This window comes from Neomonachus schauinslandi, chromosome 1 (genome assembly GCF_002201575.2).
Source record: "Neomonachus schauinslandi chromosome 1, ASM220157v2, whole genome shotgun sequence".
Lineage (NCBI taxonomy): Eukaryota > Metazoa > Chordata > Mammalia > Carnivora > Phocidae > Neomonachus > Neomonachus schauinslandi.
In genome coordinates, this window is record NC_058403.1 from 154,853,155 (window position 1) to 154,880,119 (window position 26,965).

The window sequence follows — 26,965 nt, forward strand, 5'->3', positions numbered from 1 at the left end:
GGGGGCGGAGCTCAAATAAATAAAATCAGAAATGAAAGGGGAGGACTTATAACTGATACCAAAGAAATACTATGAACAATTAATTATGGGCCAACAAATTGGACAACTTTGAAAAAAATAAATTCCTAGAAACATGATCTTCCAAGAGTGAATTATGAAGAAATGGAAATTCTGATTACAACAATTACTAGTAAGGAGATTGAATCAGCAATCAAAAACCTCGCAACAAATAAAAGCAGGACCAGACAGCTTCACCGGTGAATTCTATCAAACATTCAAAGAAAATTTAATACCTACTCTTCTCAAATTTTTCCCAAAAATTGAAGAGACCAGAACATTTCCAGACTCATTTTAGAAGGTCAGCATTATTGTGACACAAAAATCAGACATGGATACCAAAGAAAATTATAGGCTAAAATCCCTAATGATCACAGATGCAGAAATCTTCAACAAAACATTAGCAAACTGAATTCAATAATATATTTAAAGGATCATACACTATGATTTAGTGGGATATATTCCACAAATGCAAGGATGATTCAACATCCACATATCAATCAGTGTGATATGCCACATTAACAAAATGAAAGATAAAAACATATCTCAATAGATGCAGAAAAGCATTTGACAAAATTCAACATCATTTATGATAAGAATTGTCAACAAAGTGAGTCTAGAGAGAACGTACCTCCACATATTCAAGACCATATATGACAAACCCACAGCTAAGTCATATGCAACAGTGAAAGGTCAAAAGCTTTCCTCTGAGATCAGGAACAAGACAAGGAATCCTACTGTCCCTTCTTTTATTCAACATAGTATTGGAATACTAACAAGGACAGTTAGGCAAAAAAAAAGAAAAGATATCCAAATTGGAAAGGAAGAAGGAAAACTGTCACTATTTGCCAATGTCATGATATCATTTATAGAAAACCCTCAAGACTCCACCAAAAAAAAAAAGAAAAAAACAACCTGTTAGAACTAATGAATGGGATTCAGTAAAGTTTCAGGATATAAAATTAATATACAAAAAAATCTATTGTGTTTTTATATAGTAATAATGAGCTATCAGAGAAATCCAAAAAATCCTATTTATAATCACATCAAAAAGAGTAAAATGCCTATGAATAAATTTAACCAAGGAGGTGAAAGACCTGTACACTGAAAACTATAAGACACTGATGAAAGAATTTGAAGACACAAACAAATGGAAATATATTCCATTCCCATAGGATTAGAAGAATTAATATTGTTTAAATGACCATACTACCCAAAGCAATGTACAGATTCAGTGCAATCCCTATCAAAATTCAAATGGCATTTTTCACAGAACTAGAGCAAATAATTCTAAAATGTATATGGAACCACAAAAGACCTTGAATAACCAAAGCAGTTGGTTATTCAAAGAACAAGGATCTTGTTCTGAGGTTTCACACTTCCTTGTTTCAAACTATACTATAAAGCTATAGTAATCAAAACAGTATGGTATTGGCATAAAAACAGACACATGGATCAATGGAACAGAATAGAGAGCTCAGAAGTAAACCACAAGTATATGGTCAATTAATTTATGATAAAGGAGGCAAGAGCATAACAATGGGGAAAGGACAGTCTCTTCAATAAATGATGTTGGAAAAACTGGACAGCTACATGCAAAAGAATGAAAATGGATTACTATTTTATACCTTATAAAAAAATTAACTCGAAATGGATTAATGACTTGAATGTAAGACCTGAAACCGTAAAGCCTAGAAGAAAACATAGGCAGTAATCTCCTTGACATAAGTCTTAGCAGAGTTTTTTTGCATCTGACTCCAAAGGCAAGGGAAACAAAGCAAAACTAAACAAATGGGACCACATGAAACAAAAAAGCTTCTGCATAGAGAAGGACACTATCGACAAAATGCAAAGGCAACTTAATGGGAGAAGACATTTGCATGTCATATACCTGATAAGGGGTTAATGTCCAAAATATATGAACTCCTACAACTCAATAACGAAGAAAACCACAATCTAATTAAAAAATGGGCAGAGGACCTAAATTGTGTTTTCCCAAAGAAGAAATACATTTGGCCACCAGACACATTAAAAGTTGTTGAAAGTCACTCGTTATCAGGGAAATGTAAATCAAAACCACAGTGAGATACCACCTTACACCTGTCTAAATGACTGTTATCCAAAAGACAAGAAATAACAAATGTTGGTAAGGATGTGGAGAAAAAGGAACTTTTGTGTACTGTTGGTAGGAGTGTAAATTGGTACAACTACTATGGAAAAAGTATGGAAGTTCCTCAAAATACTAAAAATAGAACTACCATACAATCTAGTAATTCCACTGCTGTGTATCCAAAGAAAACAAAAATATTAATTCAAAAAGATAAATGCACCCCTGTGTTCACTGCAGTATTATTTACCAGTATTACACTAAGTATGTTGGACAGAAGAAAACAAATACTGCATGATCTCACTTTTAATTGGAATCAAAACAAAACCCGGACTCAAAGATATAGAGAACACATTGGTGGTTGCCAGAGAGGGGGGTTGTGATGGGGCAAAATGGGTGAAGGGGGTCAAAAAATACAAACTTCCAGTTATAAAATAAATAAATATATGGCATAAGGAATATAGTTAATAATACTGTATTCACTTTGTGACATGGTATTTAGACCTATTGTGATCATTTTGTAATGTATACAAATGTCAAAGCACTATGATGTATACCTGAAGCTGAGGTAATACTTGTATGTCAGTTATATCTCAGTAAAAAAATAATTTGTAAAATTAAAAAAAATTTTTTTTTAAAAACTGAACAGGAGTTCAGTTCTTCTACCAAAAACCAGTCTTTTCAATAATCTTCTCTTTTTCTGTTAATGGAAACTCCATCCTTTTATAATTACTCAGACTCAAAACCTTGGATTTCCTTACTTTTTCTCTTGGTCCATCCAGACTATAAGGAAAGCCTGCACATTTGACCTCAGATAATGTCTAGAAGCTGTCCACTTTTCATCACCCCCACCAACACCACACAGGCCCAAGCTAATGTAATCTTTTGCCTGAATTATTACAGTCACCTTCTAACAGATCTGCTTCTAATTTTGCCCTCTTGTAGTTTATTCTCAATACAGCATAAGTTAGATCATGTCATTCTTCTGCTTCCAACTCTCCATTGGTTTCTGTTTTTTTTTTTTTAAACTTAATTTTATTTTATTATGTTAGTCACCATACAATACATCATTGGTTTTTGATGTAGTGATCCATGATTCATTGCTTTCGTATAACACCCAGTCCTCCATGCAGTACGTGCCCTCCTTAATACCCATCACTGGGCTAACCCATCCCCCCACCCCCTCCCCTCTAAAACCCTCAGTTTGTTTCTGAGTCCATAGTCTCTCATGGTTCGTTTCCCCCTCCTATTCCCCCGCCGCCTTCATTTTTCCCTTCCTTCTCCTAATGTCTTCCATGCTATTCCTTATGTTCCACAAATAAGTGAAACCATATGATAATTGACTTTCTCTGCTTGACTTATTTCACTTAGCGTAATCTCCTCTAGTCCCATCCATGTTGATGTAAAAGTTGGGTATTCATCCTTTCTGATGGCTCAGTAATAGTCCATTGTATATATGGACCACATCTTCTTTATCCATTCATCTGTTGAAGGGCATCTCGGCTCCTTCACGGTTTGGCTATTGCGGACATTGCTGCTATGAACATTGGGGTGAACATGGCCCTTCTTTTCACTACATCTGTGTCTTTGGGGTAAATACCCAGGAGTGCAATTGCTGGATCATAGGGTAGCTCTATTTTTAATTTTTTGAGGCACCTCCACACTGTTTTCCAAAGTGGCTGTACCAACTTGCATTCCCACCAACAGTGTAAGAGGGTTCCCCTTTCTCCACAGCCTCTCCAACATTTGTTGTTTTTGCCTTGTCAATTTTTGCCATTTTAACTGGTGTAAGGTGGTATCTCAGTGTGGTTTTGATTTGAATTTTCCTGATGGCTAATGCTGTTAAACATTTTTTCATGTGTCTGTTAGCCATTTGTATGTCTTCTTTGGAGAAGTGTCTGTTCATGTCTTCTGCCCATTTTTTGACTTATTTGTTTTTTGGGTGTTGAGTTTGAGAAGTTCTTTACAGATCTTGGAAATCAGCACTTTGTAGTGTCATTTGCAAATATCTTCTCCCATTCTGTGGGTTGCTTCTTTGTTTTGTTGACTGTTTCCTTATTATGATGATAACAGCCAGTATGTACCAAGCCTTTGTTATATGCCAGCCAGCCACTGTTAAACACCTAGCAATGGTTATCACATTTTATCCACATAATATAATGAGGTGCTATTCAGGAGTCCCCAAGACCACCCTCAGATTTAGTGATTTGCTAGAATTTACAGAGAGGTCAGCAAAGCTGTTATAGTCAAGATTGCATTTTATTACAGTGAAGGGATGCACATTAAAATCCACAAAGAGTCACATAGGGCAGAGTCCACAAGAAATCAGGCACAAGTTTCCAGTTGTCTTCTCCCAGTAGAGCCGTGTGGACACTGCTTGCTTCTCCCAGCAATGATGTATGACAACACAGAGAGTATTGCTAGCTAAGAGAACTTACTTGAGCCCTGGTCAGGGTTCTTATTGGGGTCAGTCACATTGGTATGGCTGGCTGGCTGCCTGCGTGGCTGACCTTAGTCACTCAGTCTCTCCAGACCCTCCAAAGGTCAAATTGATGTCACATGACCCAAGGCCCCAGCCATAAATCACATTGTTAGTTTAGACTATCTGGAGTGGCCCAAAGCCCCTACCATTGTTGTATAGGCCCCATACATTGTTAGTATAGACTGTCTGGTCCCAGATCCCCAGTTAAACAAAGACACATTTATCAGGCAGCATATTCCAGAGGCTTAACAGTTACCTCCAAGGAGTAGATCAAAGACCAAACCTTCAGTGTAGACAGTATAGACAACTCTGACTTGCTGACATAGTTCTTTACTGGACATGGGGCATGTACTGTTACTTTCTTTTATAGAGGAAGAAACTGAGATTAAGAGTCAGTACCTTGTCGATGGTTGCACAGCAGAGTTCCTTGACTTTATAGCAAGGGTCAGCAGAGTTTTCTTTAAAGGGTTAAATGGTAAATACCTGTGTGACTTTGTGGGCCATATAGTTGCCGTTGCAACTGTTCAACTCTGCCATCGTAGCATGAATGAAGCCATAGACAATATATAAACAAATAGTGGTTGCTATGTTCAAGTAAATCCTTATTTACAAAAACAGGAAGCCTGCAGGCTGTAGCTTGCCAACCCTTGCTCTGAAGTATTAAAAAAAAACCCAACAACAGTTTGTACTCTATTCTACTTAAAGCTGAGGAAAAGACTTAATCCATTCACTCCTGCAAGGATAGATTTTAGGAGATGTTTGCCAGAATTCACTGAATTTTTAGCACTGTAAATATTTTAAAGATGCAGAGTATTTTTGGCATAACTTTTAAAAATAATCTATAAAATCATTTAGTTGCTTCCTAGTATAGTAAGATTTCTTGGTTTTGTTTAGGAGAAGGGGATGATACATTTATTCTTCTAATACCATGGTAAGCCTCAAAGTACCAACTCTTTAGAAAATTCATGACCAGACAATAATATTTGTCTTTAAGATGTCTGGCCCCCAAATTTGGGAATTAAACTTTATCCATCTCTCTCACCTTACATTTTAGGAGTTTGAGGGGATAAATAGGTTAACTTTAGGATATGTGTGACCTATCACTTTTCTGCATTTATATACAGTTTTCTGTGAATTTTTAGAAATGCTTCCCTATTGATGTTTTATATATATGTTAATTTATGTAATAATTATGTAATATATATATGTTCTGTTTTTCCAGAGACCTTGTTTTTATTTTGTCTTGTATATCAGTTATACCCAGAATCCATATGTAACAATTGTTAGGTTTACCATGGTTGTAGTAGTAATTGCTTAATGAATCTGGTTTTGAACTCTAGATAGTTAAAGTGCAAGTATACTTTTTTAAAAAGTTTTTATTTTGAAATAATTGTAGATTCACAGGAAATTGCAGAAGTAGTATAGAGAGGACCTAGGTACCCTTCAGCTAGTTTTCCCCAGTGATTACATCTTTAAGTACAATATCAGAAGCAGGCATCAGATATTAAATGTGAGTATATGTACTTCTCTGTATTTTATTAAGTGGGCAGATTTTTGTAGCCACCACTCCAATCATGATAAAGAATTATTCCATCACTACAAAGATCTCCCTTATCTTATTCCTTGGTTACACCTTTCTCCCTACCTCTGACATTCCTAACCTTAGCAAACATTAATCTGTTTTCCATCTCTGTGATTTTGGTATTCTGAAATAGATGTAGATTTGCTGAATGTTGGCTAGAAGATTATTAATTTTGTTACTATTTTAAAAGAACCAGCTTTGGTTTTATTGATTGATTTTTTTCTCTATTGCTCTGTTTTCTATTTCACTGACTTCTGCTGATCATTATTTTCTCCTTTTTTCTGCTTATTTGGATTTAATTTTCCCTTCTTTTTGTAGTTTCTTAAGGTTGCAGCTAAGGTCATTGATTTAAAACATTTTCTGAGACAATTTAGTGCTATAAATTTATCCATGAATACTGCCTTAGCAGCATCCCACATTCTTTTAACTTTGAAATGGTTATATATTCACATGCAGTGGTAAGAAAGAGAGAGACCTCATGTACCCTTTACCCAGTTTCCCCCAATGGTAACATTGCAAAACTGTAGTACAACATCACAACCAGGATATTGACGTTAATACAGTCAGAGATACAGAACATTTCCATCACAGCAAGGATCCCTCTTGTTGCCCTTATAGCCATGCCTACTTTCTTCCTGGCTACCTCTAACTGCTCCTTAACCCTTGACAACCACTAATCTGTTCTACATTTCTATAATTTTGTCATTTCAAGAATGTTACATAAATGGAATCATTCAGAATGTAACGTCTTCAGATTTTTTTTTTTACCCAGCGTAATCCTCTGGATATTCATCAAGTTTGTTGCATATATCAATAGTTCATTCATTTTTATTGCTTAGCAATACTCCATGGGATGGGTTACCACAGTTTATTTGAAAGCTCTTCACTCACTGAAGGACATCTGCATTGTTTACAGCTTTTGGCTATTACAAATAAAGCTGCTATAAACATTTGTGTACCGGTTTTTGGTAAACCTAATTTTTAACTTATCTGGGATAAATGCCCATGTCTGCAGTTGCTGGCTGTATGGTAATTGCATGCTAAGGTTTTAACTTAGGTGAACTCAGCCTCCAGATTACTCTTTTGCAGTAATCTTTGTTCAGTTCTTTTAGCCTTAGCTGGACTGTTTGGAGTCTACCTTACAAAAACATAGTTCAGTGGTCAGCAAGAAATTTGGGTGGAGTTTATGAGCAAATTTCAGGGCTTCCTCTCTTAGGTTCTCTCCTTTCCTGGATTCCCAGCCTTACTTCCCAGTTTCTGACTTAATCTTAAACTTAGGCTTCTGGTTCGTTGTTTCAGTAAGGCAAATTTTTGGCCTTCTCAAGTAGTTCCAACTAGGACCTGCCTTCAAGAATAAAGCTATGAAAGCAGAAGAGTTAGCCAGTGCTATTCCTTCTTTCCAAGTGTAGACTTCCCCCCAGATTCTGCCAGCTTTTCACATATTTCTAGTGTTTTCAGGCAGAGATTTTTTTATATTTTATCTAGGGTTTATAGTTTTTACCTGCAGGAGGATTATAGCCCAATAAGACATACTCTGCTATTTCTCAAAGTGGACCTATTGTATATTCTTTCTAATTTTATACAAATGGTAGCATTTTATACAAATGGTAACGTACCATTTTTTATCTTGCTTTTTAAACTTAATAAATAATGGAGTGTTTCTTTTCAATGTTATGTAATTATGCCTTGTTTTTATAATTGTATAATTATCCACTACATGAATATGCTCTATTCAACAAGTTCCACTGTTGGTGGACACTTGGTTTGTTCCCATTTTTTGCTATTTAAATATTGCTGCATTATGTATCTTTGAACATAAGGCATTTTGTATATGTGCAAGCATTTTTGGATTCTTAGAAGTAGAATTGTCAGATTGGCCTACATAAAGATGGCTGTGATTTATACTTTCAACAACATTGGGTAAGAATGCCAGTTTTCTCCCTACACACTAACCAACTCAGTATTAAAATTTTTGTCCCATCTGTCTATTTTTACAAATGACTTTTAGTTTTAATTTGCTTTTCTCTTATGAGACTAAGCATCTTTTAGTATGTTGAAAGGCCATTTATGTTTTTTATGAACATTGTTTTTACGTTTTTTGCCCATTTTTCTTCTGAGATTTTGATCTTTTTTTACTTGTAGGAACTTTTCATATATTAAACATATTCTTACCTCATTGTCAGGGAAATACAAATCAAAACTACAATGAGATATCACCTCACACCTATCAGAATGACTAAAATTAACAACACAAGACCAACACATGTTGGCAAGGATGCAGAGAAAAGGGAACCCTCTTACACTGTTGGTGGGAATGCAGGCTGGTGCAGTCACTCTGGAAAACAGTGTGGAGGTTCCTCAAAAAGTTAAAAATAGAACTGCCCTTGATTTAGCAATTGCACTACTAGGTATTTACCCAAAGGATACAAAAATACTGGTTCGAAGGGCTATGTCCACCCCAATGTTTATAGCAACATTATCAACAATAGCCAAATTATGAAAAGAGCCCAAATGTCCATCAACTAATGAATGGATAAAAAAGATGTGAGATATATATATATATATAGGAATAATACTCAGCCATAAAAATTAATGAATTCTTGCTGTTTGCAATGACATGAATGGAGCCAGAGAACATTATGCTAAGTGAAGTAAGTCAGAGAAAGACAAATACCATATAATTTCACTCATATGTAGGATTTAAGAAAGAAAACAGATGAACATGGGGGAAAAAAGAGAGGCAAACCATAAAACAGACTCAACTATAGAGAACAAACAGGGTTGATGGAGGGGAGATGGGCAGAGGTATGGGTTAAATGGTGATGGATGTTAAGAAAGGCACTTGTGATGAGCTCTGGGTACTTAACGTAAGTGATTAATCACAAAATTCTACACCTGAAATTAATATTACACTGAATGTTAACTAACTGGAATTTAAATGAAAACTTGAAAGTACAAAAGCATACAAAGATATATTCTTTGTCATATATTCCCACACTTTTTCTTATTTTTTTTGTCTGCGTTCTGACTTGATTTAGGAGTTTTATTTTACCTTGAAGGGGGGTTGTTTTTATGTTTTTTAAAATTTTTTAGTTATGTTATGTAACCATACAGTACATCATTAGTTTTTGATGTGTTCCATGATTCATTTCGTGTATAACACATCGTGCTCCATGCAGTACGTGCCCTCCTTAATACCCATCACCGGGCTAACCCATCGCCCCACCCCCTCCCCTCTAAAACCCTCAGTTTCTTGGAGTTCGTAGTCTTTCATGGTTCGTCTCCCGTTCTGATTCCCCCCCCTTCATTTTTCCCTTCCTTCTCCTAATGTCTTCCATGCTATTCCTTATGTTCCACAAATAAGTGAAACCATATGATAATTGTCTTTCTGTTTCACTTATATCCACTTAGCATAATCTCCTCCAGTTCCATCCATGTTGATACAAATGTTGGGTATTCATCCTTTCTGATGGCTGAGTAACATTCCATTGTATATATGGACCACATCTTCTTTATCCATTCATCTGTTGAAGGGCATCTCAGCTCCTTCCACAGTTTGGTTATTGCGACATTGCTGCTATGAACATTGGGGTGCATATGGCCCTTCTTTTCACTACATCTGTATCTTTGAGGTAAATACCCAGTAGTGCAATTGCTGGGTCATAGGGTAGCTCTATTTTTAATTTTTTAAGGCACCTCCACACTGTTTTCCAAAGTGGCTGTACCAACTTGCATTCCCACCAACAGTGTAAGAGGGTTCCCCTTTCTCCACAGCCTCTCCAACATTTGTTATTTCTTGCCTTGTCAATTTTTGCCATTCTGACTGGTGTAAGGTGGTATCTCAATGTGGTTTTGATTTGAATTTCCCTGATGGCTAATGATGTTGAATATTTTTTCATGTGTCTGTTAGCCATTTGTATGTCTTCTTTGGAGAAGTGTCTGTTCATGTCTTCTGCCCATTTTTTGACTTATTTGTTTTTTGGGTGTTGAGTTTGAGAAGTTCTTTATAGATCTTGGATATCAGCCCTTTATCTGTAGTGTCATTTGCAAATATCTTCTCCCATTCTGTGGGTTGCCTCTTAGTTTTGTTGACTATTTCCTTTGCTGTGTAGAAGCTTTATATCTTGATGAAGTCCCAAAAGTTCATTTTTGCTTTTGTTTCACTAGCCTTTGGAACGTGTTTTGAAAGAAGTTGCTGTGGCCGATGTCAGAGAGGTTACTGCCTATGTTCTCCTCTAGGATTTTGATGGATTCCTCTCTCACATTGAGGTTTTTCATCCATTTAGAGTTTATCTTTGTATATGGTGTAAGAGAATGGGCCAGTTTCATTCTTCTATATAGCTGTTCAATTTTCCCAGCACCATTTATTGAAGAGACTGTCTTTTTTCCATTGCATATTTTTTCCTGCTTTGTTGAAGATTAGTTGACCATAGAGTGGAGGGTCCATATCTGGGCTCTCTATTCTATTCCATTGATCTATGTGTCTGTTTTGTGCCAGTACCATGCTGCCTTGGTGATCACAGCTTTGTAACATAGCTTGAAATCAGGCATCGTGATGCCCCCAGATTTTGTTTTTCTTTTTCAACATTTCCTTGGTGATCTGAGGTCTTTTCTGGTTCCATACAAATTTTAAGATTGTTTGTTCCAGCACTTTGAAAATGCCATTGGTATTTTGATTGGGATGGCGTTGAAAGTATAGATTGCTCTGGGCAGCATAGACATTTTAACAATGTTTATTCTTCTGATCCGTGAGCATGGAATGTTTTTCCATCTTTTTGTGTCTTTCTCAATTTCCTTCATAAATATTCTGTAGTTTCTAAAGTATAGATCCTTTACCTCCTTTGTTAAGTTTATTCCAAGGTATCTTAAGGTTTTTGGTGCTATTATAAATGCAATCGATTCCCTAATTTCTCTTTCTACAGTTACATTGTGAGTGTATAGGAAGGCAACTGATTTCTGTGCATTGATTTTGTATCCTGCCACATTACTGACTTGCTGTATGAGTTCTAGTAATTTGGGTTTGGAGTCTTTTGGGTTTTCCACATAAAGTATGTCGTTTGTGAAGAGAGGGAGTTTGACTTCTTCTTTGCTAATTTGAATACTTTTTATTTCTTTTTGTTGTCTGATTGCTGTTGCTAGGACTTCTAGTACTATGTTGAACAATAGTGGCAAGACTGGGCATCCTTGTCATGTTCCTGATCTTTTTTTTTTTTTTTTAAAGATTTTATTTATTTGAGAGAGAGAGAATGAGAGAGAGCACATGGGAGGGGGGAGGGTCAGAGGGAGAGGCAGACTCCCTGCCAAGCAGGGAGCCCGATGCGGGACTCGATCCAGGAACTCCAGGATCATGACCTGAGCCGAAGGCAGTTGCTTAACCAACTAAGCCACCCAGGCGCCCTGTCATGTTCCTGATCCTAAGGGAAAGGCTCTCAGCTTTTCCCCATTGAGAATGATACTCGCTGTGGGCTTTTTATAGACGGTTTTTATGAAATTAAGGAATGTTTCCTCTGTCCCTACACTCTGAAGAGTTTTAATCAGGAAAGGATGCTGTATTTTGTCAAATGCTTTTTCTGCATCAATTGAGAGGACCATGTGGTTCTTTCTCTTATTTATGTGTTCTGTTACATTGATTGATTTGTGAATGTTGAACCACCCTTTCATCCCAGGGATAAATCCCACCTGGTTGTGATGTATAATCCTTTTAATGTATTGTTGGATTCTATTCGCTAGGGTCTTGTTAAGAATTTTGGCATCCATATTCATCAGGGATATCGGTCTGAAATTCTCCTTTTTGATGGGGTCTTTGCCTGGTTTTGGGATAAAGGTAATGCTGGCCTCACAGAATGAGTTTGGAAGTTTTCCTTCTGTTTCTATTTTTTGAAACAGCTTTAGTAGAGTAGGTATTATTTCTTCTTTGAATGTTTTGTAGAATTCTGCAGGGAATCCATCAGGCTCTGGACTCTTGTTTTTTGGGAAGTTTTTGATCACTGCTTCAGTCTCATTAGTAGTTATTGGTCTATTCAGGTTGTCAATTTCTTCCTGTTTCAGTCTTGGTAGTTTACAGGTTTCCAGGAATGTATCCATTTCTTCTTGCTTAATTTATTGGCATATAATTGTTGATAACAATTTCTGATAATTGTTTCTCATTCCTTGGTGTTCGTTGTGATCTCTCCCCTTTCATTCATAATTTTATTAATTTGGGTCCTTTCTCTTTTCTTTTGGATAATTCTGGCCAGTGGTTTATTGATCTTATTAATTCTTTCAAAGAACCAGCTTCTAGTTTATTTGATCTGCTTTACTGTACTTCTGGTTACAAATTCATTGATCTCTGCTCTAAACTTAATTATTTCTCTTCTGATGCTTGGCTTAGGCTTTATTTGTTGTTCTTTCTCCAGTTCTTTAAGTGGGAAAGTTAATTTGGGTGTCTGGGATTTTTTGTTTTTTGAGTGAGGTTTTGATGGCTATGTATTTCCCCCTTGGGACTGCCTTTGCAGTATCCCATAGGTTTTGGACCGATGTGTTTTCATTCTCATTGGTTTCCATGAATTGTTTAAGTTCTTCTTTGATTTCCTGCTTGACCCAAACATTCTTAAGCAGGATGGCCTTTAGCTTCCAAGTGTTTGAATTTCTTCCAATTTTTTTCTTGTGTTTGAGCTCCAGTTTCAAGGCATTATGCTCTGAGAATATGCAGGGAATAATCTCAGTCTTTTGGTATCAGTTGAGACCTGATTTGTGACCCAGTATGTGATCTTTTCTGGAGAAAGTTCCATGTGTGTTTGAGAAGAATGAGTATTCTGTTGTTTTGGGGTGGAATGTTCTGTATATATCTATGAGGTCCATCTGGTCCAGTGTGTCATTCAAAGCTCTTGTGTCTTTGTTGATTTTCTGCTTAGATGACCTGTCTATTGCCAAGAGTGGAGTGTTGAAGTCTCCTGCTACTAGCGTATTATTATCAATATGTCTCTTTATTTTGGTTAACAGTTGGCATATGTAGTTGGCTGCTCCTATGTTGGGGGCTTAGATATTTACAATTGTTAGATCCTCTTGTTGGATAGACTCCTTTAGCATGATATAGTGTCCTTCTGTATCTCTAACTACAGTCTTTAGCTTATTTTTCTGATATGAGAATTGCTACCCCAGCTTTCTTTTGAGGTCTGTTGGCATGAAAAATGGTTTTTCATCCCTTCACTTTCAGTCTGGATGTATCTTTAGGTTCAAAACAAGTCTCTTGTAGACAGCATATGGATGGGTCCTGTCTTTTTATCCAGTCTGCAACCTTGTGCCGTTTCATGGGAGCGTTTAGGCCATTCACGTTAAGAGTGATTATTGAAAGAAGTGATTTTATTGTCATCATGTTGCCTGTGAAGTCCTTGTTTCTATAGATTGTCTCTGTAAATTTCTGATCTATATCACTCTTAGGGTCTTTCTCCTTTTATAGAACCCCCCCCCTTAATATTTCTTGCAGGGCCATCTCCTTTTATAGAAGCCCCCCTTAATATTTCTTGCAGGGCCATTCTTTTAATTTCTGTTGGTCTTGGAAGCTCCTTGTCTCTCCATCCACTCTGAATGATAGCCTTGCTGAATAAAGTGTTCTTGGCTGCACGTTCTTCTCATTTAGTACCCTGAATGTCTTGCCAGCCCTTTCTGGCTTGCCAGGTCTCTGTGGACAGGTCTGATGTTATTCTGATGTTCCTCCCTCTGTACGTAAGAAATCTCTTCCTCCTCGCCGTTTTCAAGATTGTTTCCTTGGATCTAAGATATGCAGATTGTACTATTATATGTCGTGGCGTCAGTCTATTTTCATTGATCTTGGGAGGGGTCTTCTCTGTCTCTTGGACACAAATGCTTTTTTCCTTCCCCAGATTAAGGAAGTTCTCAGCTACGATTTGCTCAAATATATCTTCTAGACCTCTCTCTCTCTCTCCATCCACTCAGGGATCCCAATAATTCTGATATTGGAATGTTTATTTGAGTCACTCATCTCTCTCAGTTTGATTCCTTGGGTTTTAATTTGTTTTTCCCATGCCGCCTCGATTTCCTTCTTTTCTATCATTTTATCCTCCATCTCACTAATTCGTTCTTCTGCCTTGTTTACCCTGGCAGTCAGAGTATCCAGTTTGGACTGCATTTCATTCATAGCATTTTTAAGTTCAGCCTGATTCGATCTCATTTTCATTGTTCTTAATATTTTTCTCAAGCCTAGATATCACCTTGGTAACTGTTACTCTGAAGTCAATTTCTAACATCTTTGTTATATCCATATCCATTAGTTCTGTGGCAGAGGCCACAATCTCTGAGTCTTTCCTTTGTTGTGGGTTCCTCCTCTTAGTCATTCTGTTGAGGGGTGGTTGGGGGAATGTATAGAGTCCAAATTATTGACCACAACTCAAGCAAGATGCACCTCTTTTATAGGGACCTTAGGGTTATCGGCCTCTTGTTCTTCCAGGCTATCTTCTAGGGGAAGGGCCTGCCATGCTGTTACTCAGGCAACCCTGTTTGGGCGGAGTTGCCCTGCCCCCTGTGAGGGGGGTATGGGCTCAGTGAAAACCGGTTTTTGGAGGCTTTTGTTCTCTGGTGGCTTTCCCTCGTGGCTTTCAGTGTCTCTTCCAAGAGTCAGATCAGAAGTGACTGTATCCAAACCTCTGTCTCAGAACAGAGAGATTGCAGTCTGCTCTTCAATTAGCTCTCCAGGCCACACCATCTCCATTTCTGTCTGTGCTGCTAAAAACCGCAGTGTCCTGGGTTGTGCGCCCCATAGCAGCACTCTCAGCCCTAGCTTCCAGGTCTAGGCACGTCTCTGCCCTTTGTGCTTCTAAAACCGCCTGCCACCCCCAGTTTTGCACCCGTGCCCTCCCAGCTCCAGGCTTCAGTTTGTGGGGGCTTCCCTAAATTCCTTTCCCCTCCACTACCAGTCTGTGAGTCTGTTCCCGGTCCCCAGCGCGGGAGGCTTTTGTGCTCCAGCGGTGCAGGATCCTGGAGGCTCCCTCCCCCTTCTGTTTATCTTCTGATATCTGCCCGCAGAGTCACAGCTCCCCACTTCATACCTAGAGACCAACCACCAGAGATATTCTGTTCGTAGAGATCCAGATACATCTTCTTACATCTCAGGCTGATTTCGTGGGTGTTCAGAATGGTCTGGTAGATATCCAGCTCAATTCAGGCGACTGGTTGAAATAGGATCCCCTACTCCTCCACCATCTTTTCTCCTCCAAGGAGGTTTATATTTTTAGTCAAATATGTTAGTTTTCTGTTAGGATATTTGAGTTATGAGTCATATTTAGAGAAGCCCTTCCCCATTTCAGGATTTAAAATTTTCTCCTGTATTTTCTCCTGGTGTTTTTTAATGTTTTTTTAATCATGTCTGAATTTTTATCTGTCTGAATCTAAAATTTATCTTGGGAGAAAGAATGTAGAAACAGTGTACCCTTTAAAAATTTTTTTGATAGATGGCTTTTGCGTACTTTGTGTGCTCCTTGTATAAAAATATCTAAAATATTTATATTCAGACCTGTTGATATCATAATTAATGGTTTCTGCTTTTGGTGTCATGCTTAGGCTTTCTCCACCCTCCAAATTATACAAATACCCACCTTTATTTTATTTTTGCTACTTTTGATATTTATTTTTTATATTTAAATCTTTAATGAACCTAAAAAGTATTTTGGTGGGTTTTTTATTTTATTTTATTTTCTAAAAAGTATTTTGACATATGGTGAGTTGGTACCAAACTTATTTTCTATCTTTTTAACTAGCCTGTTTTTCTACTGCCATTTATTGAATCATTTCCTCACAAATTTCAAATGCTATCTTTAATATTTTCAAATTTTTATGTATGGAATTATTCCTTCACTTTTGTTTCATTGATTGCTCAGGTCCTTGTACTAATACCATACTGCCAATTATTTGAAAAATAAAAATAGCAAGCAAAATAAAAATAAAACAAGGAAGGCTTTCTTTAAAAGACATGAAGGCGTATTATAAATTTAAAATATTTTTTGGCTGTTCTCCTAAGAGCACTTTAAACTCAAATGATAAAGTCGTTTTTAAAATGTATAAATTAATTTGGGGAGAATTAACATCTTTACTTTTAATAGTCTCATTCAGGAACATGGTATATTTTTGTATTTGTGTATGTTTTATGTTTCTCAGTTGATTTTTATAATTTTCTTTGTAAGGGTTAATAGTATATGCAGTGTGTATCATTATTGTTATATGTAATTATGTACTTTATTTTTTTTAAAGATTTTATTTATTTATCTGACAGAGAGAGAGCACAAGCAGGGGGAGCTGCAGGCAGAGGGAGGAGCAGACTCCTCATTGAGCAGGGAGCCCGATGTGGGAATCGATCCCAGGACTCCAAGATCATGACCTGAGCTGAAGGCAGACGTTTAACCGACTGAGCCACCTACGCACACTGTGATTGTATACTTAAAAAAAAATAGTTGTTGGGGTGCCTGGGTGGTTCAGTCAGTAAGCATCCGACTCTTGATTTCAGCTCAGGTCATGATCTCAGGGGGTTGTGAGATTGAGCCCAGAGTTGAGCTCCATGCCTGCTTAAAATTCTCTCTCTCCTTCTCCATCTGCCCATCCCTCCATGCCTGCTTTTGTTGTATCTCTGTGAGAAGATGGGTGTTAGCTGAATCTACTGTAATGATTTTACAATATATGTAAATCCAACTATCATGCTGAATACCTTAAACTTATACAGTAATATATATCAATTCTCAATGAGACTGGAAAAATTTTTAATAATGAAAAAATTTAATTTTTCAAAATAAAAAAGACTAGAAAGATACAAAGTAAGATATTGAATGGTTATCTCTCCTCAAATGATAGTTGATTTGGGGTTTTATTTTCTTGGTACCTGCCTGTTTTTTCAAAAGTTTAATATTTAAGCATGTATAACTTCCTTATATTTAGAAAGTCACAATTCCAGAACACTAATGTGAAATGTTTTAAGTATAGTGATATACGAAATACATATTAATACTTATAATGAGAAAAATAAATTTATGTTCATAAATGCCATATGAAAATAAAAATCACTTAAAGCTTTTTATCTGAATGAAAACAAATATAACTTTCATTGTTCATAATAATTTTAAATGTTGGCTTGTATAACTAAAGGTGATGTCAAAAGCTGAGAAAATTTATGATTTCTACCAGTTTTTCTCTTAAGAGTGGAATTTTTAAGTCAATATTCAGTATTTCAAATAATATAGTTGTCAGTTGGCCATAAGCTAGTGGTTTAATTAACGTCCAATACATTCTAAATAATCTGGTAAGCCTCATAGCTTAATATGGAATACAGAAATATTCACTTGTACTTTTTAACCATAATCTCTTCACAGTGTAGATTTTCAGAAAAGGTGACTATTAAAGAAGAAAAAGAAAATATTTTGGAAGTTTGCAAAAGGTCTGTACCATTTTTAATTATGCAATTTTAAAATAGTCATATAATTTGTGTTTTGAGTGTGTTTTTCATTCTCTGCTCTATGGACTTGGGCTACTATGCCTTAAGCCATACATGGATATTATTAATTGGTGTATCAGATATACCCAGATGTCAGGGATACTTTCAGGTACCTTAAAGCTGTGATAAAGATTTTTGAGCCATTAAAATATTTTTCTGAGGAAGAAGTAAGGAATAGTGGGGCGCCTGGGTGGCTCAGTCGTTAAGCGTCTGCCTTCGGCTCAGGTCATGATCCCAGGGTCCTGGGATCGAGCCCCATATCCGGCTCCCTGCTCTGCGGGAAGCCTGCTTCTCCCTCTCCCACTCCCCCTGCTTGTGTTCCCTGTCTCACTGTGTCTCTCTCTGTCAAATAAATAAATAAAATCTTTAAAAAAAAAAAAAAGTAAGGAATAGTGATAAAAGAAAAAAGAATGTGTACATGACTTTTATGAAGGTAAAATGACAGAAATCTGATGAATATTGCAGTTTGCAGGTATCTGATGTGGTTGTGATAATTAGTACTAAGAGTTACAGTACACTCACTATAACATATGCAAATAACAAACTTAGAGTTGGGAGACACATTGGTGATCACCGGATCCATCCTGCACCTCCATTTTGCTGTTGAGGCAAGGTATACTCAGATCAGGTGACAAATGTGTTCAAGTCCTTTTATATTAAGGCAGTAGTTTTCAAAGTGTGATTCTTGTAGCAGCAGCATCAAGTGGGAACATGTCAGAAATACAAATTATTTGGTCCTGTCCCTGACCTGCTGAATCAAAAACTCTGGAGATGGGGCCCATCAGTCTGTGTTTCAGCAAGGCCACCATCTGATCCTAATACTTGCTCAACTTTGAGAACCATTGTATGAAGGAAGAGCCTAGGTGAGAATTAGATTGGCACAGAAACCCAGTTTGATCCATGACCATTTGAAATTTTAAAAGGGAAAAAATGACAAAAGTTAACTTCTTTTTCTATTGAAAGCATTTTGCTTACAAACCAAATAGTGTCATTGCAGCCTGAAGAGTTTTATCATCAGTTTGGCTCTACCATAATGACCAGGAGTGTGACATTGGACAAGTCACTACATTACCCCAAACTTCAGTCATCCAATCAAAAACTAGATAATCTCTTCCATCTGTAAAATTCCATAATTCTTATTTGTTTGTTCTACATTATTGCTCTTGCTTTGTTTTGAGAAAGGTTATGTTGATTGCACATATTAATGATGTCCCAAGTTGGAAAGAGAAGTGAATATCTTTATTTTCTGTGTAATTTTTTTAAAGATTTTATTTATTTGAGAGAGAGAGAAAGAAAGAGTGAGTGCATGCGTGTGCATGAGTAGGGGGAGGGGCAGAGGGAGAAGCAGACTCCCCACTGAGCAGGGAAGCCTGATGCAGGGCTTGATCCCAGGGTGGGATCAAGACCTGAGCCAAAGGCAGACACTTCACTGTTTAACCGACTGGACACCCAGGTGTCCCCTGTGTAATTTTTAAGCTCTGTCAATTTTACTAAGTTTGAACTGTTACAAGTATGGGACCCTCTTCTTTCTTACTAGTTTTATTCTCCTCTGGCCCAGGAAACCCCAGCTGAAAAAGCTTATTAGAATTGTTTTTTAAGGTAAAATATTATAGTATCTGAGTGATTTTTCTTCTAAAAACTAAATTCATTTATATCAGTCAGCTTTGAGATACTTCCCATTCTACCCCTTGCTTATTTTTTTTTCTAGGTAAGTGAGATTCCAGAAAACTCTTTAAGTTTTTCTAAAATTGGTTATATAGGATCTCACATATTAAAATATAGTTGAAGCTGTTTAAATCTAAGCAACCAAGAACAGTACATTTTTTATACCTTCTTCCCAAAGGAAGTTCTTAAGTACATGTATAAATTTATTAAATGTACTTGTCCTGAAGAATAATTTATAATTCATTCATTTTACTGTACTATCAATAGAATAACTGGGTGATCTTTTCTGGATTAGAATGGTAGCTCAGTTCCTCCTCAGAATTTTTGTCTGGCATGATCAAAAATATTCTGCTCTAGTTTTAATCCAACCACCTTACTCCTGCCCCTACACCGGCCATTTAATGAGCATTGGTTTTCTATTTAAGAAGGCAAGAACACTTATTGAAAATACTGAAGAATCATAGTATGGTAATAGTACACAACATGGTCTATAGCGTATACATAGTGTGTTAGGTTGTGTTTCCACTTACTTGATTCTCATCACTTTAATGTTCTTCGAATAAATTTAAATTCTGCTTTTGGCTTTTCTGCTCACACAGTGAAGGTTCTAAAAATGCGGAGATTATGGTTGGTGAGAGTCAGTTGGCAGTACTGGCCCCAAAACCTCTGTGCTTATCAGTGCCACCTTTGAATCTAAGTGGTCATCAAGAAGACATATTACTGAAGCCCTGGATGAACGGTACTGTTTTCTTAATAAAATTCTGTTGGCTTTTGAAAATACAGAATCTGTATAGGAGATTTTTTTCACCAAAAACAAAAAAGGTTAGAAAAATCAAGACAAGCCTAGAATGTGTTAAAATTGGAAAGTTTGTATACCTTTACTTAGAACTTTTGATGGAATAATTTCTTAAATATCTGTATTTATGTGATAGTGGTAGTATAGATAAATTATAGGTTATACCTAAAATATTCATACTTTAGTCGAATATCTTAGAATTTTATAATGTATTTTAGAATTTGTGTCAGTTTTTTTGATAATCCATAATGCTTTGAACAAAATAAGCTAGACTGAAGAATGAATTTAGGAACAATAAAATTTCTTTGTGTAGCCCACACCTAATTCTTCTGTACTTTCCTGTTACTGACTTTGTGCTGCCCGGTGTTGTGTACTACAGCAGCATGCCCAGATGATTGTGTGTTTTATCTTCAAAAGCCTTAACAGTTTTTATAATGAAAATTACAGCAAAGCTATGCAGCAGAAACTTAAGCTTGTTCCAAATTCATCTGAATGCTGCCAAGTGAAAAATGAAATTATTTAAAATATTTTTATTTTTTTATCTTTAGAGAAAAACATTTCGAAATGTCCTAATTCTCATTTTAAAATTTAGACCAACATTAAGGGATAGAATGCCTGGTGTATTAGTAGCTCAGGCAGCCATAACAAAATACCACAGACTGGGTGGCCTAAACGACAGAAATTTATTTCACACAATTATGGAGGCTAGAAGTCTAAGATCAGGGTTCTGGCAGGATTCAGTTTCTGGCTCTCTTCCTGGCTTACAGATGGCTCCGTTCTTGCTAAGTCCTCACATGGCCTTTCCTTGATGCATGTGCATGGAAAGAGAGAGCAACTCTCTGATGTCTCTTCTTATAAAGACACTAATTCCGTCAAATCAGTGTCTCACCCGTATGACCCCATTTAACCTTAATTAGTTCTGTAAAAGGACCTATTTTCAAGATTTTATTTATTTATTTATTTATTTATTTATTTATTTATTTATTTATTTATTTAATTTATTTGACAGAGAGAGTGAGAGAGCGTGCACACACAAGCAGACAGAGCAGCAGGGAGAGGGAGAAGCAGGCTCCCTGCTGAGCAGGGAACCTGATGCGGGGCAAAATCCCAGGACCCTGGTATCATGACCTGAGCCAAAGGCAGATGCTCAACTGACTGAGCCACCCAGGCACCCCGAAAAGGCCGTATCTTCAAATAAAGTAACACTGGGGGTTAGGGCTTAAACATAGGAATTTGTTGGTGGTACATAGTTCATTGCATAATACCTTTCCGAAGTGGTCGCCAAATTACAATTTTAATTGTGTATCAGATATGTCTGTTTAATATAGAGACTGTCATTTGAATACAGCGTTCAGTGCTGCTGTATAAGCCTTTTAAGAAAGTATCTTCAGCTTAAAATGAGTTTAAAATTTTACATTTAGGCCTAGAAATACCTAAGGAGCAACTAATATGTAAATCATTTTTTATTTCACAGGCACACACTGTAGTATCATAGTCTGAACTGAGTATGAGTAGTCCAAAGTGAAACTTTAAAGCAGATAGTAGTGGTAATCTGTTTCATTGTTATGAAGGGACGAAGCTGTAACATGTTGGTGTGTGATGTCATTCTTAATCATTTCTAGATTTCAGATTTCCAGGAAAACATTCTCTCCTAAAGCTTCAGAATCCTGAAACTTGTGAAATATTTAAGAGGGAAAAAAAATGTAGGGGTAAGTCTTCCATATAAAACAAATAATCCTATAAAGCACATATTTTGATTGTATTTCCCTATCATTTTTTAAGCACTTCTGGCCATTTACAGATTTTGAATGACAGTTGATGGTAAGAAGGAGAAAAGGAGTAGTGATTCAGAAGATATTCACAAATAATATAAGAGGTTGAAAGCAGAAGGCTGGGGGGGTAGGGTGGAGAGGGGATATCCAAAACAGAAAATATAGGATGAAAAGTTCCCTGTGATATAAGAGAAAGCTAGTGATAGCAGTTTATAGGAAAAGTTTGTTGTAAATACTTTGATTCTGTCATTTCTCTTTCTGTTAATCAGAAAAGCTATGGAAAGTTTGGGTTCTAAATAAATGCATCTGAAATATGATGCATGTTATAATAGAATAACTTTTTATAAAAGCAGAGGGGGCAGGTGTATGAGAAAGTGGAGGGAATGTATAAACTTTTACACTTGATCTTAGCCAAAAGGCCAAGAAGCGATGGAATGTATAAACTTTTAAAAACATGTAAAGTAAAGCAGTAGTAACTTTGGAATATTTTACACTGAAGGAAATTGCAAAAATTTAGACAAATCATTTTAAATTGGTTTTTTTTGTTTCATTATTTTTGAAAATACAAATTGGTTGGAGTTTTTTTTTATCAAGTCAACAAACTATTTGTCTTGATACTGTTTTGGGTATATAATATTTCTGGTTCCTTCAAATACTTTCTCACTTGATTATGGTGTTTTACAATTAACATAGAAAGAGAATTTATCTAATTTTCTAGGTGTTCCAGAAGCCCCTAGGGTTGATGCTACCCCATAGATATTGCAAATTTCATTTTAATACATTACGTGGCTGTGAGCGATCACAATGCAAGTTTGCTCATGCGCCTGAGCAAGGGGATGAAAAGGTAAAATATGTAAAGTCTTTGAAGTAGAGATTGTTTTAATGATCATCTCAGTCATATGTTTTAATTCAGATTTTCTTTGACTCCTAATAGCATAGATGAGCTTTGCCTGGTTTTGTGCTTTATATAAATGAAATCATACAGTCTGTATTCTTTAGTTTCTGGCTACTTTTTGCTCAATATTTTTGAGATTCATCTATATTTTTTACTTAATTATAAACATTCCTTTCTCATTGCTGTATAATATTGAATATTCCATTGTGTATGTCAAAATTTAGTGATAAATACTACTTTTGATTCATTTGGGTGTTTTCTAAATTTGGTAATTACAATAGTGATGCTATCAGTGTTCTTCTGCATGTCTTTTGGTGAATATATGTACACTTTCTGATGGGTTATACTTAAAGCTGGAATTGCTGGGTCATAGAATCTGCATATGTTCAACTTTAGTCAACACTGCCAAACAGATTTCTGAAGTGGTCTGCCAAATTACACTCTCACCAGCAATGTCTGAGAGTTCTGGTTGCTTCACAGCCTTACCAGCTCTTGGTATTTATCGGTCTTTTAACTTTAGCCATTCTGGTGGGTGGGGAGTGATGCCTTCCCTGATGATGACTGATGAAGCTGAGCATCTTTCAGAGTCATTGGACATTTGGATACCCTCTTTTGGGAAATACCTAAATATTTTGCCTATATATATGGGATTGTCTTTTTCTTATCTATCTTAAGAATTCTTTATATATTCTAAGTTCTTCATTGGATATGTGTATAGCAGGTAACTTTTACTAGTATACAGGTTACCCTTTCACCCTCTTAAAAGTGTCTTTTGGTAAACAGAATTTCTTAATTTTTATGTAGTCCAATTTTGTCAATTTTTTATGTTAACTTTTTGCATCCTGTTGAAGAAATCTTTGCCAAGATCTTATTTTTTTTCTTTAAAAGGTCTATTTTTTAATCTTTGCATTTAGAACACTAAGTCACCTGGTATTGATTTTTGTTTATGATGTGAGAAAAAGGTCAAGATAAATATTTTTTCCCATGTGGATCCGTAAGTGACCCAAAACCCTTTACTAAAAAAAGACCATTCTTTCCCCCACTGTACTGCAGGGTCACCATGTCATATAAATCAGCAGATTAAATATGAGTGGGTCTATTTGTAGGCTCTCTGTTCTAATCCATTGGTAAATGTATTTATCCTTGCACCAGTAAATGGTTATTTTTTAAATGACCTAAATAAGGTTTTTAAAATTTCAAATATTCAAGGATTTCCTCCCTTCCCCAATTGCTTGCTAATCTTGTCTGTTTCCTTGACTATTTCTTTGTCAGCGCATCTCTAAAATAAGGTTTCTGTAGTGAATTCAATATGCATTTCAAATCTGTAAGTTAACCTAACTTCAACTTTTTATGCCATTGCTTTAAGTTCACTTAAAAAAATAGAATAAGCAGAAAGATAGGATGGAAATTTGTGTCTTTTTTATGAAATATAAAAAGGTAATGTTATGTTTTTCATTATTTGTAGGTTTGTATGGATGTGTTTAAGAAATATATAAGTATCAACGAACTGTGTTTGCTACAACGTGCAGGTATGAGACAATGGAATGATTACTATAAATTCATGAATGTGAGTGTTTCAGACTATTGTGTCTTATAGTTTGAAAGTAAATTCAATAGTTTTAGGTATGAAAACTGAATACTAACTTAGAGTGGCTCTGATGGTCTTAGAAAGGTTTAAAAATAAGTGTGGCATTTTGGTTACTAAAAAAATTAGAATCCACCTAACAGTATAATTCTCTTACATACTAATATTTGCATGATGTAGAAATTTTATGTATAAGTGTAAGATAGAAAAAATAATATTGTTAATTGGCTTAAAATCTTTCTGAAGGGATATTTCAGAAACTGGATCTTCCCTACTTCTTTATCTTCCATTTTAATACTTATCCCTTTGAGGCCAATGCACCATCCATACTGAGTTCTGTGCAGTTCCCTAACCAGGCCAGCCTCTGTTATAATATCAGAGCCACTGTTCCTGTTCTCTATCTATCTCTATCTCTATCTCGCCTTTCTTCCATACCCCTACCCTATAGCAGAGACCTATTCATATCTCAAGTCTTAGTCATAGGAAATAGCAGATTGTTGATTGTTACTTCTGATCACAGAGGTGCAAAGAGATGGGCAGCTATTACTGTCGAACTTTTCTCCATTGTTTTAAGCCCTCTCCTTCCTGCTAAAGTGACTTCCAGAGGATTTAAAGGGCTAACACCCCCCCCCTTTTTTTTACCCTCTCTTTCATTTTTCTCTTTTTCCCCTTTTGGGAGCCAGATCTTAGAGACTAGGATATTCAAAAACATCTGCATGCATATATGCGGAAAACTAAAAAGTGACTGTATGGGAAAGGCTCACAAAAGACCTGAGAAGACACTTTAGGCTGGTCCTCCCCACAGAACATACTGCAATCAAAAAACAAAACAGTAACAAAACCAGTAACAAAAAACAGCAAACCCTGGGGAAGGGAGAGAATCTGAGCTCTGTAATAACCACATTATTAGAGTCAAATGCCCACTTTTTGACAAAAAGTCACAAGGTATACAAAGAAATAGGAAAAAGAATAGCCCACTCAAAGGAAAAAATAAATCAATAGACACTATCTCTGTAAAAAATCTAATGGCAGATAGTTGAGACAGTGACCTCAAAACAACTGTCTTAAAGGTGCTTAATGTACTAACAAAGATATAGAGAAGGTAAAGAAAATGATGGATGAACAAAATGTAAGTATCAATAAAGACAGAAAGCCTAAAAAAACTCAAAAAAATCTGGAGCTAAAAAAGTACAATAACTGAAGTGATAAATTCACTATGAGGAATCAAAGGCAGATTTAAGCAGGCAAAAAATCAGCAAACTTGAAGATAGGACAATAGAAATGATCAAGTCTAAAGAACAAAGAAGAAAGATTGAAGAAAAGTGAACACAGCCTAGGGGACCTGTAGGACTCTGTTAAATGGATCAATATACACATAGTGGGAGTCCCAGAAGAAGAGAAAGAGAAAGGGGCAGAAAGAGTATGTGAACAAATAATGGCTGAAAACTTCCCAAATTTGATGAAAATCATGAATTTAAATGTCCAAAAATTTCAGCAAACTTCAAGTAAGATGAACTCAAAGAGACTACACCAAGACACGTTATAATCAAAGTTTCAAAAAACAAAGAAAGAATCTTGAATGCAGCAGGAGAGAAGCAAACCATCACATCCAGGGGTTCTTCAATAACATTATAAACAAATTTCTCATTAGAAACTGGAGGCCAGAAGGCAGAGGGCCAATATATGCAACATGCTTAAAGAAAATTTCTGTCAACCGGGAACCCTATATTCAGCAAAACTGCCCTTCAAAAATGAGAGGGAAATTAAGACATTTTCAGATAAACAAAAGCTAAGAGGGTTCATTTTCCCTGGACCTGCCCTGCCTGAAATGATCAAGGGAGTCCTGCATGGTGAAATGAAAAAACACAAGACAGTAACTCAAGGTCATGTGGAAAAATAAGGATCTCAATAAAGGTAAATGCATGGGCAGTTGTAAAAGCTAGTATTATTGTAACAATAGTTTGTAACTGCTATTTTGTTTTCTACATGATTAAGGAGACTAATACATTTAAAGAAAACCATTATTATTAGTGTAAAAACTAGTAGTATTGCAAATTTGGTAACTCCAAATACTCTTTTCTATATAATTTAAGAGACTTATGCATTTTAAAAAACCAATTAATATTTTGGGACACACAGTATATAAAAAGTAATTTTGTGACATCAACAACTGAAAAGGGTAGGGATGGAGTGTAAAAATAGCAGAGTTTTTGTATGTTACTGAAGTTAAGTTGGTATAAGTTCATACGAGAATGTTATGACTTTAGGATATTAAATGTAATCCCCATGGTAATCACAAAATAGCTATAGAATATATACAAAAAGAAATGAAAAAGGAATTTAAATGTTTAATAAAAAAGATCAACTAAATACAAAAAGACAACGGTAATGCAGGAAATAAGGAGCAAAAAATCTACATGTATGCAAATAGAAAACAAATAGCAAAATGACAGAAGTAAGTCCTTCCTTATCAGTAGTTACTTTTAAAGTAAATGAGTTAAACTTTCCAATTAAAGGACACATTAGCAGAGTAAATAAAAACACATGGTCC

At 36.0% G+C, this 26,965-nt stretch overlaps 1 protein-coding gene across 1 annotated transcript in view; it reads left to right on the plus strand.

Annotated features, from left to right (window-relative positions):
- TOPAZ1 (testis and ovary specific TOPAZ 1) overlaps positions 1-26,965 on the plus strand; it is a 104,099-nt gene that overhangs the window by 20,010 nt on the left and 57,124 nt on the right. The window contains 6 exon segments of the mRNA XM_021677527.2: positions 17,580-17,644; positions 19,966-20,105; positions 21,785-21,858; positions 21,860-21,871; positions 22,653-22,778; positions 24,295-24,358. Coding sequence (XP_021533202.1) covers positions 17,580-17,644; positions 19,966-20,105; positions 21,785-21,858; positions 21,860-21,871; positions 22,653-22,778; positions 24,295-24,358 — 481 coding nt within the window.